At 44.1% G+C, this 21,749-nt stretch overlaps 1 protein-coding gene across 1 annotated transcript in view; it reads left to right on the top strand.

Moving 5' to 3' along the window:
* Positions 1-6,236: 6,236 nt before the first annotated feature.
* The window catches only part of GRK5 (G protein-coupled receptor kinase 5), a gene marked incomplete at both ends in the record, with an annotated part of 77,449 nt that continues 61,936 nt past the window's right edge, over positions 6,237-21,749 (top strand). Inside the window, one exon of the mRNA XM_010150210.1 lies at positions 6,237-6,332. Within this exon, the coding sequence (XP_010148512.1) occupies positions 6,237-6,332 (96 nt within the window). The remainder of the gene's footprint in view (positions 6,333-21,749) is intronic.

The raw sequence follows: 21,749 nt of genomic DNA on the forward strand, positions 1-21,749 counted from the left end.
GACTTATGTATTTGCAGCAACGTACAGATGATTTATGTGCAAACGTGCCATGACAGCACAGGAGATGGACACAAAACCGTTATCACAGTCTGTGACTATTCAGAGTCTTGTTCATCAAAAAGGCTGCAAGAGATAAAGACAGATAAGCTTCGATAAGAGGAGCTATGGAACATGATTGCTATGTAACACGATTCTCTTCTGAGGGCATGTGGACTTTTTGTTGTGTCTTATAAACCAGAGCCTCTAAAGACTGCTTTTTGGAAGCATTGCTTCCCAGGGAATGGTGGACACCTACCTGCTTTTGAAAATCCAGCCCTCATACTCTCCTCCTTTTCCTTGGGGTGACGTGGAAGTGAATTCATAAAGAGGTTCCTAATGGCCTTGTAAGCGCTTGTTTTAAGTACAGGTTAGTCAGGAGTATCATCTAATTTCTTGTAAGGATAAAATGGGGTTCCTGGTTTTGAGGAAAGGGCAGGATGAAGGGCAGAGGGCAAGCAGTGTCTTTCATTCTTCAAAACCAAACCATTTTTATTTGCTAGCACAGCCAAGTGTAGGTGGGACTAATATGAAATAAAGAATGGTGACCCTGGGTGAACTGTCATGTGAAGCAGGTCTAACAAGGGTGGAACTGTTTGCCTTAGGGGATGGATGAGTTAGATAGGAAGAATTCTTAGGGAAAAATGATGAGCTGATAAGTTTTATTCATGATGTCTCATTAGGAAGAGACACTCCAGGAAAATAAGCAGTTCCACGTTTAAAATTGGTATTCTTTTCCTTCACAAATACATGGTTAATCTCTGGAACTCACACCTACATGAGGCAAAAGTGCATTCAACAGTCAGGGCATTTACCAGGAGCCTAAGAAGAGCCTGAATTTAAACAGCATGATTCTAGAAGAGAAGGGGAAATGTTTGGAAGCAATATACCTTCATGTTTTGTTGGCCGTATCTAATAAATAGGGTATGGAAAAAGTTCCTGATTTCCAAATACTTTAAAAACAGCTTTCTAAGATCTTCCTCTGCCTGCGGTCTGTGCTATACTAGACAGATCATTTGTTTAATCACCTGTAGCAATTCCATATACACCTTATAGCTGCATACACTTTGATGGGAGAGTAAAGAAAGTCTGGCAAGAGGAGAAGAAATGTATACTTCTTTTGAGCGAAAATAGGACACTAACCATGATTTTTGGACTTTTAACGGGTTTTTTTGAGTTAGTTTAGCTGCTTTCACGTGCTGCGTAATCAAAGCCTTGCAGTCAGAGCGTACAGAGCTCTGTACTCTTGTTGGGAAGGACTTGGATGAGAGCCTAGCTACTGTTGCGACACGGAAGACACAAACTGCCGTTGTCCTTCGGTGATCTGTGGACAGTGTACCTAAACCGTGGGTTGAGTAGGTTGCAGATAATGCAGTTGAAGGCAATGAAATGTTTGGCCGTGTTGGGTTAGCCAGGCCTGGCAGCATGGGGTGTGACGCAGGCTCATCAGCTTGGGCAAGAACCGAGCAAAGTATGAGGCCAGCTTGGCCATGCTTAAAGGTCACCTTGCATGGTGGCATGAGGCACGAAGGGAATATGCTGCAGGCATGATGCTGGAATGAATTCACCCATCACTATGGTTAACTCTGTGTTATGAAATACCTTTAATCAGCTGAGCAGGAGCATGGCTTGGTCCTGTTGTTAGCAGGATTAAGACTCAATGCCTTGGCTTCAGCTGCTTGCTCTGTCTCTGATTTCTCATGTCATCTTGGACATGCCACTTAATATCTCACTGGCTTAACGATATGCAGGTACTTTCCTACCTTCTCTAGGTGTTAAGAGTGTAAGTATGTCCTAAATAATGGAGGCAAAAAAAGTAGGCATCTTAGTCTAAGGGTCGTAAATATTTTACATGTGTGCCCCTGGTTATGTGTCTCTCCTTGCAGGCAGACATCAGAGCTACATTTGCCATCCAGTATCACAAGATGGTATGAGAAATGCCATGTATTTTTCAGTAGGTAGGATGTAGAGCAAATGCTTGTGTATCCTGTAGAACTAGTTGACATGTTAGAGAATTAGCTTCAATCCTAGGTTTGGAATTGCTGAGCTATTAAGTGCACACAAGGGAGGGGAGCTGCGATTTCATGCTGTTGCTGGGAGCTCACCTTTTGTCATCCTTGGCAAACCAAGATTTTAAAGCAGTCAGACCCTCCAACACCACACGATGGAACTCACATCTAAAACATGGCACATCTGTCAAGTCTTGCTCTGAGAAGCTGCCTTGAAGATTGCAAATCCTCCTGTCCAGGATAGACAGTGCAAAAGCAGCAATCAGGGCAATGTGTGAAAAGCTTCCCTTCGCAACCTGCACAATTACTGACCTATTCAGAGAAACCCGCCCTTTTAGCTTTTAGCTCTGCTAGACAATTTACCCTGTCTCAGCTGTCTCACTGCATTATGTCCTTCAAACCTGCTAGAATTAACGTTAAGAGCCAGCAAACACTGCTGGCTCCACAAGAAAAGCTGAGAGCGGAAAGGTCAGGTCGATTAAAGCAGTTGATAAGAATTTTTAACATAAAGACGTCACAGGCAAAATAGTAACGCTACTTCATGCTCAGCTAAGAGCCAATGATTCATCAGGCTAGGCTGCTTATTTTTGGAGGACGGCCACAAAGGAGAACACGCTGGCTGTATCGATCACAGTTGTAACGGGACCGCAGAGCCATTCTCCAGTTTGGATGGAAATTTAATGTCAGAAATACATCATCCAATGTAAATATATCAATATATATTTTCCATCGAATGGATTTTAAAAGCGTTCTGGCCCAGCTTAGCAGAATCACTTTGTCTCTGCACACATCTCAGAGCTGTCACTTAGAGCGAAGGGCTATTTTGCAGTGCTCTGCACAGCTTGATGCTGCTAAAGATGCAACCGTTCTGTGAGTGCTTCTGTAAAGGTGGCTGGGGAAGCAGGTGTGCTCTGAAGTCTCCAATGCTCTGGTCTAGAGGGTAGACCTTCAATGGGTGAAGACCTACCAGTGTTTAGCAGATGCAGCCTAAAGGATGTTTTCATCTGGCTTGTTCCTTCTGCCTCCTGTGTCCAGAAATGATTGGCAGTCCTGCTGTAGCGGGCACTGCTGCCCAAGCAGCTGCAGACGTTGTGCTGTCTCCGGTGCCTGCTCATACCTGAAGCAGAGAGCTCCTGCGTGCCCACTTACCGCCCCCCTGTGTTCCTCGCTAAGAGCAGAGGGGGTCTCTGCAGTGGGAGAGGCAGCAGGCAGAAGCGAGAGGCTCATGTTTGTACGTGGCAGTGGGATAAGATGCTCTGGGAGCTGGCAGCCTGAGGAAGGGATCTAGAAATCCAGACTCAAACCCTGTGGGTGTCAAAGGGGGATCATTCTGCTGCGACACCTGGCCAGCTGTTTCCCTTCCTCCTTCCTCCCCCCCTCTTCCCAGCCCTCCCCCAGTGCTAATAAATATATACTTAATTAATTTAATTCCCATGGAGGATTGACATCAAGGCATAGAACTCATCAAGTTCATTGACAAGCTCATTGACATCAAGTTTACAAGCTAAGTGGGTGTGAGAAAAAACATGACGCAATAGTTCAGGGAAGAAAATGCAGCCAAAGAGAATGACTGGTGAAGAGAAGGAAACGGGAATTCCTGGAGGAAGGATCATTCCCCAGAGGAGTGTGTGAAGGGAGGGGGCAGAGAAGTGTTAGTACAGTGTGATGAGGCCTAAGGTCAGGAGCACCAGGGAGCGTGCAGGATGGCAGGAGTGGGCTTTCAGGGAGGCGAAAGCCAATGCAGGACTCTTGGAGTTGTGGGATCCAACCCCTGTAGTTGCTGGTAACCACAGCAGAGCTGTGTGCTCCAGGAGAGGCGGTGAACGAACCATCACAGTGCCCACCCCAGCCCATAATGCTTCTCAGCACCTTCTAGCATGCCTAAGACCTTCAGCAAGCAAGACTGTTGTGTACTCCAAGAAGAGATTGAGACAGCCGCTCCGATGCTGTGGCTGGAGGGATGGGAGAGGAAATGACTTGAGCAGTAGTGTTTGGGATGCACTCAAGAGGGGAGGTTGAAGAAAAGTTCATTATAGACCCAAAGGGTACGTCTCCGTTGCGCAACACAGCGTATCATGGGGGCAGTCACAGCTCACTCTGCTTTGCTGGAGACTAATTCCTGGAAAGGGTAGCATAGCTGTACTCCTGATAGTCTAAACAAGCTGGTTCCTTCGTGGCTAGTGCAGATATCTCTGCACCACATTGCATAATGTAGGCATACAGTAGCTTCCTGTCAATAAGGAGTTTTAAAGAATTCAAGGCAAGCTCTGCAGTGCCAAAACTATTGGTCAGCAAAAGCGAAGGAATGAAAGGTGAGGTGCAGGAGCACTCCTGTGCCAAAGGTGTGGTCAGAAACACCCCACAGAGTAATACTTCACTTTTTTTTTTTCCAAGGCTCATGTTTTCTCTGTAATGGTCTGCTACCTTTTGAGTCAATGCTCTCCTAATTTAGCCTGCAATAGCATGTAGTGCCCAAAACACCCTCAATCTGCGATTGTGACTCTACCAGCCCCTCTACAGAATTAACTCAGCTCTGAGTTAGTCATTTGACGTGCCAGCGCATGTAAAATAGACTCAAGTGAATCAGATTTTGTGTGCAGGGACTGAATTGCAGTAAATCCAGCAACTCAGAGAATCTCAGTCTTCGTCTGGGCTTTCAGGTCTGGAGAGACACACTTTCTCTGGTGGCTGTGCAGCCTCTCTTCTAGATGGACACTCAGATCTGAAGCAGCTCAGCCTAAGAGGATGTTTTTAGATTTTTCTTGTCTTTTTTTTTATTGTCATTGGGCACTTTTTCACTCTGGCTCCCCTGGATTTCTCTTTTATGTTCCCATGGGTTGGAACTAGATGATCTTTAAGGTCCCTTCCAACCCAAACCATTCTGTGATTCTGTGATTTTTTATGCTACTACATCAGCATTACTGCAGAGGGCAGGAGGTGTGGTGTGGTGTTGTGCTGGGGGCTTCATTCCCGGCTCGTGGTATGCTGGAAATGCTGCCTTTACTGGTTGGAGCCCAGTGCAGAAGGCATCCCCCTTGCAAGCAGGGAGCAGTGAACAAGAGACAGCCCTCCGAGGCTGGAAAGCAAGCATCACAAGTGCTAAAAGAACAGGAGAAAGTATCTTTGCACTGGAGAATGTGAATGTGAGGGTTTCGCACTCTGATTTGGGAACAGCAATATGAAGGTCCAAATCAAGCCAGTAGATTTTGAAGGTTCTTTTTAAAAAATTCATGACAGTGAATGATGTTTGGTTTCCCTGCCCTGTTCACACAAACCGGAAAGGGGCATCTGGGAATGGAGGAGGAGAAAGAACTGAGAAACTAGAGGAAGGGGGGGAGAGGGGGGAAAAGAGATGGGGAGGTAGAGTGGAGGGAGGGGGAGACAAGAGAAGTGTGGGCATGACAGAGTAACACCAAAAGCAGGTAACTTTGATAAGCTGGGATGTGGCACCTAGAGATGCCAGCAATGCCTGCAGCAGGATGTTTATGCAGGGATGTTGATGAGGGAGATTCATCAGCGTGAAGGGGGTGAGGATCTTGGGCCTGGTCCTGCCAGAGCTGGAGGAAGCCAGCTAGGTTGTTCACCTTGAAGACAGTCCAGTTCAAGAAGTCTTGGGGAAGAGTGAGAAGGGGAATAAGAACCAAAAAGAGTTTTTCTCTTCATGAGGATATTACATTAATTTTCTCCCACTGTTGTTCTCCTGTGGGAGCAGCAGTGACCAGCGTGTGTAACATTGGCAGTAATGCCGTGGTGGAAGTATATGTAATGTGAGGGATGGGTGGCGAGAATTAAATTTTAGTCTTCAGTTTCCAGCATTTCTTTTGGCATGGATTCAGGGCTCATCCCAAAACCAGAAGAGGGAGATCCAGGTTGAAAAGACATAAGCTGTAATTTTACAAGATTATTTGACTTGTGTGAAATGGCTGTCAGTTGGGGCAGAGAAGGTGTTGGAGATGCCCAGTTCAGCACTGTCGTCTGAACCCCCAACTTTTAGCAAGCTGATTTTCTGCCAGATGCCACCGCCTCAGTCTGTTTTCAGCCCAGACAAGCGCAGACTTGATCTGTACCTCTACCCACAATGTCTCAACTTTATTTATTAATGGTATCCATAAAACCTGTGGCTGGGCTGGTAAACTCTGGAAGGAGCTATGCCCCCAAAGCAATCTAATCCTGGTATTTCTTTCTCTGCAGGGGGTGGAGGGAAACGCAAAGGCAAAAGCAAAAAGTGGAAGGAAATCTTGAAATTCCCTCACATTAGCCAGTGTGAAGATCTCCGAAGAACAATAGGTAAGAGCTTTTCCCATCTTTGAAAGTATTGAATAAATAAAGCGTGCTATCAAAACTGGTTCAGCATTAAATGGAATCAGTTCAGAAATGGACGTGCAATGTATATACCTCCCATGATGCTGCCGTGCAAACTCCGCAGTTCCTGGTTACTAACAAGACCCTGTGGATCAGCGGGAGGCATAATACAAGGCTGCACAGCGGGCAGACCCTTTTGCTGTGCATGCACAGGTTTTAGGAGCCAAAGGGACCTTACGGTTAGACAGTACCAGGCACATGGGATGGGTGCTTTGACTTGGTACTTACCAGCACCAATGTGGCTGTAAAAGGACGTTCAGAAATGAACCCCCTGTCACATCCTGCATTCCCTTGTAATAAATAGCTCCTTATCAGGGAGGAACTAAGATTTGATGACAGCAGAGAGATTGCTGGTGTAGTTGAAGGTTAATATTAATTATACCCTGGATAGGACGTTTGAAGCAGCAGCCACTGCCCTCTGCCAGGCAGGTCTGCTCAGCAGTACCGTCCTCTACTCAAACCACAACACTGCCTTATGTAGTTTTTTACAGGACATGTAATGAGGGGTTTTTTAATTGTTTTATTGATCTGCCAAACAGTGCAGATTTGGAAGGGAGCTTGTAATGGCCTTTCCCATAACACAGCCTTTCTCCTGCTCCTGCTCCTTAGCCCTGGCAAACAAGGCTAGCAGCTATCTCCTTGTGAATTCTGCACTGGAAAGCCCGCTATTACTGATCTCGCCATGAGAGGTTAAGTTCAGCAATTGAGGCTGCTTCTTGCTCCTGCACTGACAAAATCCAGCCAGTGGCAATGAATGAATGAAAGGCAAGAAAGTGTAACAGGTGAGATAATGGGCTGCAGAATTTGTCTAACTTAGGTGAACTCCTGGAGTCTGAGTGACAGTGCCCTGATACTATGAACATTCAAAATTCACAGTGTGTTTATGCAGAGAAAATATGTGGGATGTTTTGAAACTTTTTCTCATGGTCTCCTTCACAAAATTGTGCTTCCCTCTTCTTCTGCTGTAGAGATAAAAGGAGGTAAAGAAAGGAACAGGAGAAAAGAGAGTAGGTTTTCCCAGTTTAGGGCTGCTCTACAGACATACAAATCAACAATTTCTGAAGGTACAAAACCTGCTGGAAGTAAATCTGACTCAATATATTGTAATTTTTAGAGGGAATTCTCTCCCTTGCTCCATCAACCTTGGTTCCTGTGGGGGAAAACAGCACCAGATAAAATGCTTGCTCTTAACATACTTGTAATTTGGTTTTCTTTCTTTTTTTTTTTTGTGAATGAATTGGTGAAGTAACAGGGGAAGAGCTCTTGTGATGCTCCTGATGGCTTGGGCTCCACTGCAAAGTTTACCTGTTGACTGGGAATTTTAGCAAATGACTTGTACGCAGTGGGAAAAAAGATCCAAATCCTTGTTCTGTGACTCTGATTTTTATTGAGTAGCTTTCCTGCTAGCTGAGCTGGATGTGATTATACAAGGAATGAGGCACTAGTAAGGTGATGTGCCCTTGCTGGCTCTACCCTTTTTCAGTTAATCTACCTGAGGTGGAAACATCCCAGACAAAGCGTTACTGTTCATACAGGGGATCTGATGCATCTTGGCTAGCCAGATTCTCTGGGTCTATGGCATTAACTCATTTGCACCTGTGTGGTTGATCCATGCTCAGGATGGATCTAAGGAATGAGGCACTAGTAAGGTGATGTGCCCTTGCTGGCTCTACCCTTTTTCAGTTAATCTACCTGAGGTGGAAACATCCCAGACAAAGCGTTACTGTTCATACAGGGGATCTGATGCATCTTGGCTAGCCAGATTCTCTGGGTCTATGGCATTAACTCATTTGCACCTGTGTGGTTGATCCATGCTCAGGATGGATCTGTTCACATGCAGATCCATTGCACTGGGCTCAGTGTGGCTCAGACATCCAGGGACAAGTACCAGTCTTTGCAGGATTCAACTCATCTCCATTTGTTATTTTGTGCAAGTCCTTTAAATGGAAATCTCGGGATTTCAGGTGACAAGGTGTCTCCACAGGTGATTTTGTGAGGGAATGTACGGAAACATCTTTCTTGAACCATCAGCTGAACTGCTCTATGATTTGCAGGGGATCCAACTGCTTGGTAGGTCTGCCCATCAGTCCCTCCCCTAAGAACTTCTCAGGCCACTGCTCAGCACCAACTAAATTTGATAACGAAATACAGACCCCAAAGAGGCTTTTGCCTCCAAAATTATGGAAGTAGGCAACCAGCAGAGAAGAACAACTTTATATAAGGTAAAGGCTACAGCCTCAATTTGATATGTTTAGAGATCAAGACAAATATGGGTGGGTTCTTCTCACAGCCCTCTTTGCTGTGTCCCAGCCTCCCAGCACTTTTGGTCACACACAGTCTTGCCACTTTGGTTAAAAAAGAAATCACACCGAGTCTTAGAGGGTTGCATGAACTGGAGGACTAGGCTGTTGAGGTTTTGTACTCCTCTTTTCTGGATGCTTCCCAAGAACCTCTGTGGAAAAGCTGGAGGCTGGAGGGATAGGATGGACCTTTGGATTTAGATCGGGCACAGACTGCTGTGAAGAAAGGCCCAGCTTAGTTTAATGCATAAGCCATGGGTAGAAAATGCTGCTGTTGTAATTGTGGCGATACGGCCTAAATGTGGGTGCAGGTGCCCACATTTTGTGTAAAAACGTGTGTGCTTTTGCACCCTGCTACGCTGTACTGAAAAGAGTCTGTGTCTTAAAAAAAAGTGTAGTGTGAAAAGAAATCTGTGAAAAACAGGAAGGCTGAAATAAACCAAGGGTCTGCGACCTGTGTTGACACAATTATGAGTCAGTTCATACCTTTTGGTTCTCTCTGTGTTTACAGGAGACTCTGTGTTTGACTATCCATCATCTGGTGTCTCACTGAAAGCCTTGCTTAGTAAAACTCTTATTTTTCTCTCCTTGTGCATAGAAACAAAAATCAAAACACCTGAGAGAAACACTGTTTTTTGATAAATAAACAAACACTGGAAACATCTTTATTAACAGTGCCCTTTAGCCAAGGAGCTATTTTTTTTGGATTGCACTTAAAAGCAACTTTTTTTCTCCTTTCTTTTTTGTCCAAAGTACGCAACACCTTTTGCAGGGGAATTCAGTGGCCTTCACTGTGTGCTAATTAAATGGGCAAGTGGAACGGGGATGCCACGCTAATACCTTCACTGGGCTCTGAGAGAGGCTCCTATAGCTATACTCGTATACTATGAATGGCTAATGTATGTTTCTGTTTGTAGCCCTCTTCACGGCTGTATTTAATTGCCCTAAACCAGCCCTTTCCTGGTTAATATTGGCATTAGCGGCCCTTTCAGTCCATGAAAACTAGTGTTTTGAGACACCAGTGACAGTGACTCATGTGATGGATGGATGCAGCTAGTAGATAGTGTGCTGCTATCTTCAAAATTCACAGATGATAGCTTAGCAGAAGAGAGAAGTTTCCAAGGAAGGGAAAAAATAGCAAGGGGCAGCTTTAAACATTCCTACGTTTGACAAGCCCGGCATGATGAGATGCCACAAGTTAGGGATACCCACTAGTTTAAAGGCCATCAGTAAACAAAAATATAAGAAAAAGTTGTAATTTTAAAGGCCAGAGTGTCTTTTTGATGATAAAAGATTCTGGATGTCTGTAAATATTTCTGAATGACGCAAAAGGTTCTGTTGGTTAAAAGTGTGGAATTTTTATTTATTTTGCTCAGACCCATTCTGTGCTTTTTTCTTCCATAAAAAAACTGCTTGGGTGAAAGAGTTGATTATTCTGATCTTTGGCAAATTTTCTTTCGCAACTGTCCAAATGCTATATAATAAATCAAGATTTTTTTTCCCCCATAGATTGAAGTTTGTGGGGAAACTGCCACAGAATGTGTCTGCTGTTTGTTGCAGGGAGGGATTTGTTGCATTATTGCAGAAAACTTTAACTCCTTCAGCAGAGCGATTCCTGGCTGTGCGTTGTGCTCGGGTAGAAGGAGAGCTCTGATCATTTCTCTTGTTGAATATTTATATTCAGTGAGATTTCACAGTTAGAAAGATCGGTCCCATTAATACTAATTTTGCCATGCTTGGTATAAAAATGAAAAAAAAACTCCTCCATGTGCCATTTAACCTCTTAAGTGACATTTGCATCCCATTTATCCAGGGTAAAAGCAGCTTGAGCTTCCAGTTCTGGGAGGTTCTTTTCTGCGTTGATAAAAATACACTTTTGTGTGAGAAACGCTTTGTAGAGATAGTGAACAGAGTAAGTGGGACAAAGTCAAAGCCGCAGAGTTCACAAGCTCACTTTGTACAAAAGCTGGCTCTCTCCTCTCCCACCACTTTTTTTGGTATGGTACTTTTTCAGACACGGTCAAGACCTTCACCTACATGAGTTTCTTTCAGTCACTTTGGAATGAATCTACCTGGAGGAACATTGATGGTGCAGGCTCAGACCTACCTAAAGGAGGTTTTTTGAGTCGCCGGCAATCAAACAGCAGCAATATGGACATCAGTGACAAAGAGATGCTTGAGTAGTTCTCCAGCTTCCTAGAAATGCTTTGCAGCCTGCACTGAGCTCCATGCTGTGGCAGAAAGACTGCTACTATACCCCAGTTACATCGTTTGGAGGTAGCTTGGGCACCTCTGCTCTGCCCCATGGTGCTGGGACATCTTGATGAATGCCCATCAGCAGTTCTCGGGCTCCTTGGCTTCAGAGATTTGCCAGTGCTGCAGAGATAAACACATGGGTGAGGGCTCTTGGGAAAAGAAAAGTGACTTTCTAGGCTTACTCACGAGGGAAGCTCCCTCTGAGAGATCAAGTGACACCATGGCAGATCGCTGTTCATCGCGGGATGATGTGTCTGTGTGGCATCCTGCCCTGGTCAGCTGAGGATGGCGTCAGACCTGGGGCTGTATCCGCTCAGCGAACCGTGATGGAGGCAGAGAAGTACAGTGCACGTGCAGGTCCCAGAATCTGAGGCTGTGTGGTGGTGTCACTCATAAAGCTCAGGCACTGAAACCAGGAAAGAACAGACATCAAAAGCCCAATCTGATCAAAACCACAAAGAAGTAGCCAATTTTCTCTCCACCAAATTCTTCAGCTCTGATGTTTATCGTGATTAAAAAGCAAGGTTTAGAAACGTAATCCTGAAGCCAACAAACAGATCAAAGGAAGGAATTGCAGCTTGCCTTCCACTGTAAATAAGCGAGCACAACTGGTCACAGCTTCACTGATTGTCTTAGAGTACCGGTCTGAATACTACACCTAAGGCTGGGCTCAGTCTTTGGCTAAAACTGGAGTTTGAGTTTTTGAGAAATATTTTTTTTGTAGAAAGCACTAGCTTTCTTTGGAAAAAAACTTACATTTTTATTGGAAATAGTTTTCCAACAAGTAGTCGGGAATCCATGGCATGAAATAACAGCGAGAGGAATTGTGTCCTGTTTTCTTTCCAAATGTGTGGGCATACAGGTAGCTGTGTTGGGAAGATGCTGGGAGGGGGTGTGTGCACACAGCCAGAGCTGAGTGCCCTGCACGGAGCTCTGCAGCACCTCTGGGAGGCACGAGTTTGTCTGCAAACCTGGGGAGCTGGAATCAGCGGAGTAGAAAATACTGTCTAGTTTAAAAAAAAAAAAAAAAGGCAACATATTGTATCATTGTTGTACTGTTCATTGAAAGATGTTTCCAGAGAAATTCATAGAATTTAAGGGCCAAGCTGAGAAACACAGGTTTACAAATAACTTTTTATCCACACAGGGAGTTGCTTTATGTTCAGTTGACAACAGATGGGTGGGGTGCTTTTTCAGCAATCAGAATTGTGCTCCGTACGCAGCTAGATTTCCCCATGTCAATGCCCTTGGATAACAGCAGCATAAGATACGTTTCAGTCTCTCAGCAATAGCAAAGTGGTATCTTGCTGCTGGTGTCGCATCACCCAGGTGTCAGCTCCTGACCTAGGTGTTGGCTGGCAGCCCGGGCTGCCTGGGCGTAGGGGGTGGAGTGGGGCTTCTCCCGTCTGCATTGCCCTTGGGGTGACCCAGCTGCGCCAGGACTCACGGGCCAGTCGTGGGGCTGCGGTGTGGATAGTCCCTCTGCTGCTGAGCGGGAGTTGTCCTCTAGTGGTTGTCTGAGGGGCAGGTATGGAAAGAGCCCAGAGAGAAGGAACCCAAGAAAGACTGACAGCAAAATGGGAAGAACTGGTGAAATCTGCATATGGGATTTATTGCTCTGGAAAAAAGTTATGCAGATTTTTTTGGGTAACATTAGTGCAGAAAAAAACCCTCAAACTGATTTATTTTTCAAGAAGAAACAAAGTCCTTCCCCTTGACAGTCCCGGCTCTGTACACCTCCCCTTCACTTCCTTTTTTCCTCTCTTCTACGGTGGGCACAGATTTCCCCTCTCTTCCTCGAGCCTAAAGGTCCCTGTTGCTCCTTCAAAGTACAACTTACGCAATCTTTCCAGCATAGACCTTGCCTTCAGCAGTACCCTGTAGTTTCTTGGATTTGACGTGCTGTCCCATATCATGAATACATCTAAATTAAATTAGATACTCTTCAGGGGCAGGAACTGGCCACATGATAGAAACTGTTCCAGCACATGAAAAGATATGGCTGATGTCAAAACCATGTTGTTTGTTTACAAACCCACAGTTGGTTCAGTTCCTTTCTTTAAAATCCTTCAGATTCAACTATAATTCTATAATAAACATAGGTTTCTAGTGCTCTAATGATGGACAAACAAAGCAATGTTTGGTGTCCTTGCAAGATTAGCTGTATCCAGTTTATAGCAAAGGGTGGAATTGAGAAGCGTTGGGTTTTTTCTTGCCATTTTTTTTAATGGCATCACAGAAAGTATGTGAAAAACAAACTGTTTTATGCATCTAGTGAGACTCAAGACTAACACTGGGAGAACAGGCTGCTTGCAGGCTGCTTGTACTTGACAGCTTCCAGGACGGGAAGGGGACGCAGGGGAAATGAGTTGAAATGATCTCAGCCCGCATTCTATTTACAGAATTCATTTCACAAGACTTAATCCATTAAGTATTACCTTGGCAGTGGCAACCCAGAAAGAAACCAAAAAAGATGTTGCTATTCTCCATAAAGTACAGGCAGCAAATCCACATCTCCTTACCAAACAGTGAGTCCTTACCAGGCATCATTCAGTAGAAAGCCTCCTGAGGAAGAAATATTATCATTAAACCTTTGTATTTTTATTTTGTGGAAAAAGACTTTATTTGGGGCAATAAATTAGCTTTTGCAAATTAAGAAGGAAAAAAAAAATGCCATGACACACTTTGAATTATTTCCAGAAGTTATTCCAGGGGTGTGCAGAGAAGGAATTAGAAGAAAATACACCCTTTTACAAGATCCGTTTCACCTCTCACTGAAAATAGAAGAAGATGTTGTGAGCTGCAGGGTTTTTCATTATCTTATTAGGTAATGTGAGTCATTAAGGCTAATTAATACTTATGCAGTGATTTAGATTGTAAAATGCTATAGAGGTGCTCACGGGTCCTGTTAAATAGTAGTACTTGGTTGTTAAGGAAATTTATTTTAAAACCAATTTAGCATTTGCTGGTTATGGGGAATGAGAGGTAGGGCTACACAGATGATAAAAACTTACTCTTCTCCCTGCATTTTCTGCTGCTAGTGCTAAGAAGGTGGCAGGGCAAAGCAAGCCTCTGGTTTGCTTGACTCTGCTCAGCTCTGCTGGAGCCAGTGCAAAAGTTTCCCTTAAATTAAATTGTACAGAATCCCTCTTATAACAAAAGGGGAGGGAAAAGAGAGAGAAAAGATCTACCAGACCTACACCGTAGGGATGCTGTGAAACACGCTCAAGGGATAAGCAGGCTGAAATCCTTGCGCTGGGGATGTGTTCAGGCATTTATGAAGGGATGGCACTAACCCAGATTGATGCTTGGAGAGGAGATCTCCTCATAGGGAGTAGCTGGTAGAGCAGTAGTTAGCACAGAAGCCTCCAGGATTGTTGCTGGACTTCAGTTTAGGCTTTGCTAGGAAGAGTCATGCCAGAAGTACAGCACACTGAAATGCTGCTGGTCAGTGTGGGTGAATGTAAGAGACTGAGAACTTGGCTGAAATATTTTGTAACAGAAAATAGCTTTTTGAATGAAATGTATGCAGTAGAAAAGTGGAGTTATTATTCTGGTTAAAACCTGAAACCCCCAATTTTTTTCTTTTATTTCCTCCTTCCGTGCTCTATAGTTTAAGAGGGGCAAGAGAAAAAGAAACATCCTATTCTTTACTTAAAACCAGAAAATAAACATTAGTCTTTATTGACATGAAAGTCCCCCAAAGTTCATAAAACATTGAGTGCTGCAAAATTCACGTTATATGTATCTATACGGTATTTTGAATATCTGCAGAATATAAGAGCAATCTTGTACTTCTTTTTTCGATTTTATTTCTACCTTTGTAGCACTTCTTTTACCAAAGCACTCTTTGCCACAACGTGTACTTCTTCGGCAGGAGGTGTACTTCTTCCTTCGTTGTGAAAGTCCTTGATCTATGCTCTTCAGTTCTGCTGCTTTAGTTATCTTTTCCTAATGGTGCAAATGGACAGTAAAATGAATGTAAATACAGTATTTCAGTTTTAAATGTAATACAAGGCACTGAAAATTATTTTATGGGTTAACAAGGTTGGGATTCATATTCCTTGTAAATCCATGTCTGAAGCGAGACTCAGATAAAGTGCCTTTAGGGCAAGTCTGTCCCATTATTGTGCTAGTGCTCCTGATTTCTGGCTTTCAAGGAAATGAGAGGTTGAGAGTTTTTAGGATAATCCCACACATAACTTTTAATTCTGGTGTTAAGACATAGTGTGGGGGAATTCACATGGGGAATGTTAAAAGCCTGATTTTTTGGTGGTTTGGCTGAATCCCTGAAGTCATGGAGAGATTCCACTTGTTTTTCAGGCAATCACTATATGTTGCTTTGAAAACACTTTGGAGGTGATAATTGGAAATATTTCTCTGTGCTCTGTAGATTAGAAATTGGGGCATGGCCATGAATTCTGCTAAAGGTTGGTATTAAAACAGAACCCCCACTTGGCAGAGTTAAAGCAGGAGTTATGAGACCATTTCTGAATAGCATTCCTAGTTATGCCCATACTTTTATTTACTTATTAATCACATTTTTACCATGCTAAACCAATGCCAGGGAATTCTAAGACAAGTAAAATAAAAATACTCTCTACCCCAAACTGTTGTCTCTTAGCTGAAGTAATGGAAAGGATGAGTGAAAATCTAATGTGGAAACAAAATTGTGGAGCAAAATGATATAATGCAAACTGTGAAAAATCTCCTGAGTTTGGGGAAGAAGGTAGATTGGTATTTGATTTTGAACTCTGTAAAAAAAAGAACTCCCTGTTGTGCTGTATTTGGTAAAGTTCAGTGTAAAAATGGCTCAACAAAAAGTTTGAACTCTTCTAATCCTTAAACAATGTGTTATGGAACAAGACATTTAAGTCACAATTAAATTTAGTGTATTAAGAAATATGTGAAGGTTCTTACCTTCCCAGGTGAATAATTGGTTAATTCTAAAAGATCTAAAAGATCTAAAGTCCTTGTGGTCTTAAAGGACCTATAAAAATATAATCTGTGCGAATTTACAAGTTTCTGTGTACCTGCCAGATTCCCCATCTTCCTGCCTTGCACCAGCACTATATTTGCACAGTGGCACCTTGAGGGTCTCTTCACGGCACCTTGATTTTCTGAGCTCTTGCTTGAACAAGGTAGGACAAGGTGGTGTTGACAGATTGCTGAAAGCTGTTCTGCTGAGCAACAGGACCTGGCTCAGCTACATGAAAGTATTTGCAGGTTGAAACAGCCCACTATAAGTAAGTGCTTTCAGGCTTTCATAACTCCTGGTTCAGAATACCTTTGGCATTTGTAAATATGGCTTGTTGGGGAAAATGGTTTCGAGCGCAGGAAGAATTTGGTGTAAGTCACTTCAGAAATACTCTGACAAACAATAGTCAGCACTTGAGTATCACATTCATCGCAGCTGACCTTTCGGCATAGGCGTAGTTTGTCTCATGAGCGGCGACTTCAACACGGTGAGCCTCAAGTGACACCTGAGAAGTAAGGACACCCTGCAAAGGTACAGCACTGACTGTAACACAAAAGAGAGAAACCTGTGGTGGGGGACTCACTGAACAGCATGGTGTATTTGATTTAATGTAGCACAGTATGACAGGTTCATGCTGATCAGCTCTCCAGCCGGCGAAGCCAACCGGCACCTCAAGCAAGATCCTTTTCAGACCTCCTTCGCTTGACCTGCAAAGCCTAGGTGGACCTAGGCAAGCTGGACCTGCAAGTAACTAGGTGGAATTGTCTTTGGTAAAGACCTCCAGGCTGTTGACAGTTTGGGCCTCACATGGGAGGGAGCTAACCTGGCCCTGGGGTGGGAACAGGCCAGCACTGTAGGCTCCTGGAGGTCTCTGCATTCCCCAGGTCTGTGCCCAAGGAGGATGGAGAGCAGAAGACAGGAGAGCACGTGAGCTGGAGGGGACAACTGTAGGTGAACAAGGGTACATCCCCTTTGCATAGTCAGCCGGAATATTCCTGAGGCTTGTACTGCTTGGGAGAGGAGAAAAAAGCTGATGTGAAAAGAGCAGCTATTAAGCAGCCCTTGTGTTGGAAGTGGACCTCATGACTGTCCTTAGCTCCACTGAGGCTTTTTTCTTCCAAGGTAGAGACTCTTCCCTTCTGAGACTGCTTTCATCCCTGTGTGGGATGCTGTAACCTTATTATCTTCTATGGAAAAAAAAAAAAGTCTTCTAAAAATATTGTCTATGCCAGTATTGTCTATGCCAGTGTGACTATGAATCAGTGGTCAGAGCTGCGAGGGAGAATTACAGCCTTTTCTCCCTGTTCTTTGCCGTGGACAACCCCTAGTCCTATGACCAGAGCTAATGCCTCTTTTAGAATCTACTTCAAAGTCTCCTCGGGGGGCAGAGCCTTTCTTATGAGTTAAAAATCAATTTGTTTAGGTGAGATCTTAAGGAGTGGAAGGCAGCAACGCAAAGTTTCAAACTCTGCAGAGGAGCTGCCAACACAAAGGTCACACAAGGTTTTGGTTACTCCCACTGTGTGCTGCAATGGGCTTTGTACAGACCAGGATTACAACAGGGCCAGTGCAGAGAGAGAGAAGACATGGATCCACCCTGTAGCCCTGTGGTTTTCTCAAGTTTTCTGGCACTGGCCGCTGTTCCAAATCCTAAAGGAGCTCTGATGGAAACCTGCCATCCTGGTTCAGATAATGGGGTAGGACTTTATTCTCAGTAGCACCATTGAACTACATGGAAAGTAACTATCATCCACAATTGGTTACTAGTGAGCACCTATAGACTGCTTGAAATAGCGTGGGTAGGATATTCCTTTATTTTCTCTTCTCTCATATGATGTGAGACTAGTTGAAACCTTGGCCTTCTCCATCCCCAAGGAGAGGTTATGTTTGATTCCTAAGGCCCAGCGATTTTAGCCTTTGTCTCACTGGTTGCTGGGGAGTGATGACGCTAAATCATGTCTCCCAAAAAGCCTTTATCCTTTGTGTAAATTAGCTGTTAGTTTCCTTCTACTGATGCAAGTCAAAACAATGTTTTTGCTGGCAGAATAACGTGGAATTCTGCCTCATCTTTTTTTTTCCTCCCATCAGCAAACTAGTATTTCCCTAACAAGTCCCCAGATCTGGCAGTTTTCCAGGGTTTCCCTTTTTGGTAGGCAGCAATAAGGAAGGGAATCTCATCTTGCTGCCAACTCACCCACTGGCAACATTCATCAGGGAGGGATCAGAAACCTTTTCCTTCGACTGCCTCAGAGAGAACAGACACTGAGAGTTCAGCTGGAGGCTCTGCCTGTGAGATATGGATCATCAGGGCTTGAATTAGAGAGCAAATACACACCTTTGCTATTCTTCCTCCCTTTTGCCCCTTCATTTAAGTGAATTTAAGTCCTGGTGACAGGTAATGCACAGATAGCCCTTGAAAGGGAAATGTTTGGTTTATCTCCCAGACAGGTGCGGACTGACTTCCCTCGCTCTGCTCTGGTCCCTTCCAGGATGGCGGTACAGCGGCAGGAGAGGGATATTTCAGCGCCGCAATCGCCTGCTCTTGGCTGGCTCTGCCAGCCTGCACGCCAGTTGTGTGGGTTTGATACCAGTTTAGCTTGCCAACTGCCAGCATAAGCTGTGTAACTTGCAACTCCACAAATGCCATGCCAGCATCTGTTTCTCATCCTACGGCGTTTGAAATAATGTGCATTTCCAGCTGTCTTCCCCTTCCTACCCGATTTCAAAGCGCAGTCCGTTGGTTCCACATTTTGTCTGAGGTGCGTTTCCAGGCTTGTGGTGTGTGAGCAAGGCAAAGTTGGTCAGGGGGCTGCAAGATTTGACACGAGCTGTCCATGCCCTCATCCTCCAGCATGTGTTGAAGCAGAAGAAACCCTCAGCTGCGAGGAGTCCTACAGCTTGTGGAATGCGTTAATTAAACAAGCGTCTCTGGAAGAGGTAAAACAGCAGAGGACCTCTGCAGATAACTTGGCAGCTCCCTAATACAGTATTCACAGCTTCAAGTCTCTCAGGGGAAAAACTGAACAGCCTTTATAGAGGTTTTTTAAAGCCCTACTTTCCAGTAGGAATGTAATTGAAGAATGCTGTGAAGGCCATGGAAGCATGCTGCTCACAAGCAGAAGAAAGATTAAATTCCAGTGCTTTGTTTGGGGTAAATTGCTGACCTTTGTCTTCGGCATTAAAGCCATCTGAAGAAAACCATTCCCAGCATACAGCAAGATGAGCTGCTTTTGCTGGATTCTTTTCTGCATGCAGTGTTAACAGTTTAATATGAATATAACAGGAAACAAGGAACATTGAAAGCATAATTCATTTTGAATGACATGATGTAAGAGGCGATTTCTTTTAAGGAGCTACAAGGCAAAGGGATCAGTGTTAAATATTTTAAGTGGGCTCTTGGAACAAACCCTTAATGGAATACTTCTCCCCCCCTCAGTTTTACAACTTTTAAGATCTACGTTTCCTTATAGTTCTTTTTTTTTATTTAGAGACTTGAAAACCTTAATTGGAACAGTTTTACTTATCAGGTTATAAAAATCTTCTATCTTCTGTCCCACAAAGTCAGTAAGTGTTAGTTTCTTCAACTCAGTAACAGTTCCCCATTCTGCCTTCTGGGCAGATTTACTCAGTATCAGTACAATTTCTACCCATTGAGTCAATGTCTCAAGGCACAACCCCTTCCTCTCTGCTACGACTAAGCATTTCCTATAGTAGCCTTATAATTTCCCAAATTTCTCCTCCCCCTTCGGACCCTGGGAAAGCAGATGGACCCTACAGGATGACCTGGAGGTCATGAAATCCAGGCCCTAGAGCTGGAGTGGGGAAGTGCATTCCAGAGGAGACAACCCTTTCACCAGGAGTGTCTGCAGCTTGGGCTTCTCTCCAGCCCGCACTACTGAGATGATACTGAGCTCTTCAAGTGATTGCAAGTGACATGGCCTGGGGAACGGAGACAGCAGATGTCTGGTATTTAGGCTGTTATGGCTCGGTGTTTTCCACTCGAGCTGCAACTCAGCTGCTAGTTAATGACGGTCACGGGGACCCTGTGCAGCACATGTCTCGAACAGGGCACCCGGGAAGAAAAATCCGTTGAAAAGCATCGTGCTGCTCTCGGTCATTTGAAAGGGGAGACAGCATGCGGGAAGCCAGCAGAGGCGTGAATCACCGTAGAGAGGTCCATATTCAAATATCCAGCCCACAGTTTTCTCATCAGTCATAAGGAGAAAACCGCTTGGCAAATCCAACCCAGCCCTGAATCTGAGTGACAAAACAGCCTCCTTCCTTTTGGCCTCTCAGAAATGCTGGCTTTTTCATGCTGCTTAAGTCAACCAGTTTTCTTTCTCACCCCAGTTTTATAAGCTCCAGTTATGTCCAGATATCATATTGGATTGGCCTGTCACTCAGTTGCCCTACAGCATAGATGGTACTGACCACATATGCTGAACCTTCTCTCCCATCAAAGCTCTGAACATGAAAGAGAGCTAGGAATGAAGTCCTTAGGGTTGGAGAGTCGGTGCTTGCATTGCTCTGCAGCTTCTGTCGCTGTAACAGGGCCTCACCCAAACTGAAGATGAACATGCCATGGTGTTTCATGCTGTTGCCTGTTGCAGCTGGGACACCTCGTAGGCATTTGCTCTCTCAAAAGCATACTTGTCGTTTCATGGTGTTGATCTGTTCAGCTGAAATGGAGTGCTGCAAAGTAGATCTTACTTGGACCTCCTGGTCTCTAACATGCAGCGAGTGTAACTTATGCCCCTATTAATTTTTAGAGATAGGGTATTTTGTGGCTTCATTTCTGACATTTCTTGTTATTAATAACCTACTGTAGCTCTTTGAAACTGCCACTCTTACCCAGAACTCAGCTGCCAACTACTCACAGACACTGAGAATTGTGTGATCCAAAAATGAAGGCAATGCTTTTGAGACAGCTGGACTGATGTAGACCTGTGCACCTATCGAGTGATACTGGACACAAGAAACTAAAAGTGGTCTCGTCTTAACTGTGGGCAGTAACAAACACAGAGTTTCTTTTTCAGTGGTTTCTTATCTTTACTTGATTTGAGGAACCCAAATATATTCCAACTGAAATATGGATAGCTACATGTGAATTTTAAAGCTGACCTTTGAGAAGACTTTGGGTCCCTCCAAGTGCAGTCTGAAAGACATGCTCTGTTTCAGGTCATTTCAGTTGTTCAGTCAGAAAATTATGGGAAGTCTGGAGGGAAGAATACAGGAAAATCTGGTTAGAAGGCAGAACACAGAGATAGATCACAAGTTAAAATGTCACACCAGAATGTTGAATTGTGAAAAAAGAGAATTTACGTTAGATGAATTGTCTGATGTGGAGAACTACACAGTATCACTGTTCCCAGTGAACTTTGTATGAACATCTTGGAATATGTGTAAAACTCTTCACAATGATGGATGCAGAGGGGAATTATCTGAATACAGAAATGTGATTATGATAATACCTTCAGTGAGGCTGTGCCAACGGTAGGACCGGGTGACAGAATGGGTGAAATCAGACTATCAGCACAGGAACCCAAGGCAAAGTGAATGCTCTCTTGGGTCTGTTCAGTGGAAATACCATTTGTGAGAGACAAAAGCATGCTAGAGACAGGTCTTGCTACCCTTACTGACCTAATCAGTCTTGATTGATGAGTAACCAGCACCAGTTTTCTTAATTGTGCTGGAAATTATATGTCTTCCTTCTGTTATATCTTTGCTGACTTGCTGCCTCTATTTGCACAAGCTATTGTCATTGAACAGTGTAATTTGATTCTGGGAAAATAAGTCAAGGAAAGGCCT

This window comes from Eurypyga helias, unplaced genomic scaffold (genome assembly GCF_000690775.1).
Source record: "Eurypyga helias isolate BGI_N326 unplaced genomic scaffold, ASM69077v1 scaffold15474, whole genome shotgun sequence".
In the NCBI taxonomy this organism is placed as follows: domain Eukaryota; kingdom Metazoa; phylum Chordata; class Aves; order Eurypygiformes; family Eurypygidae; genus Eurypyga; species Eurypyga helias.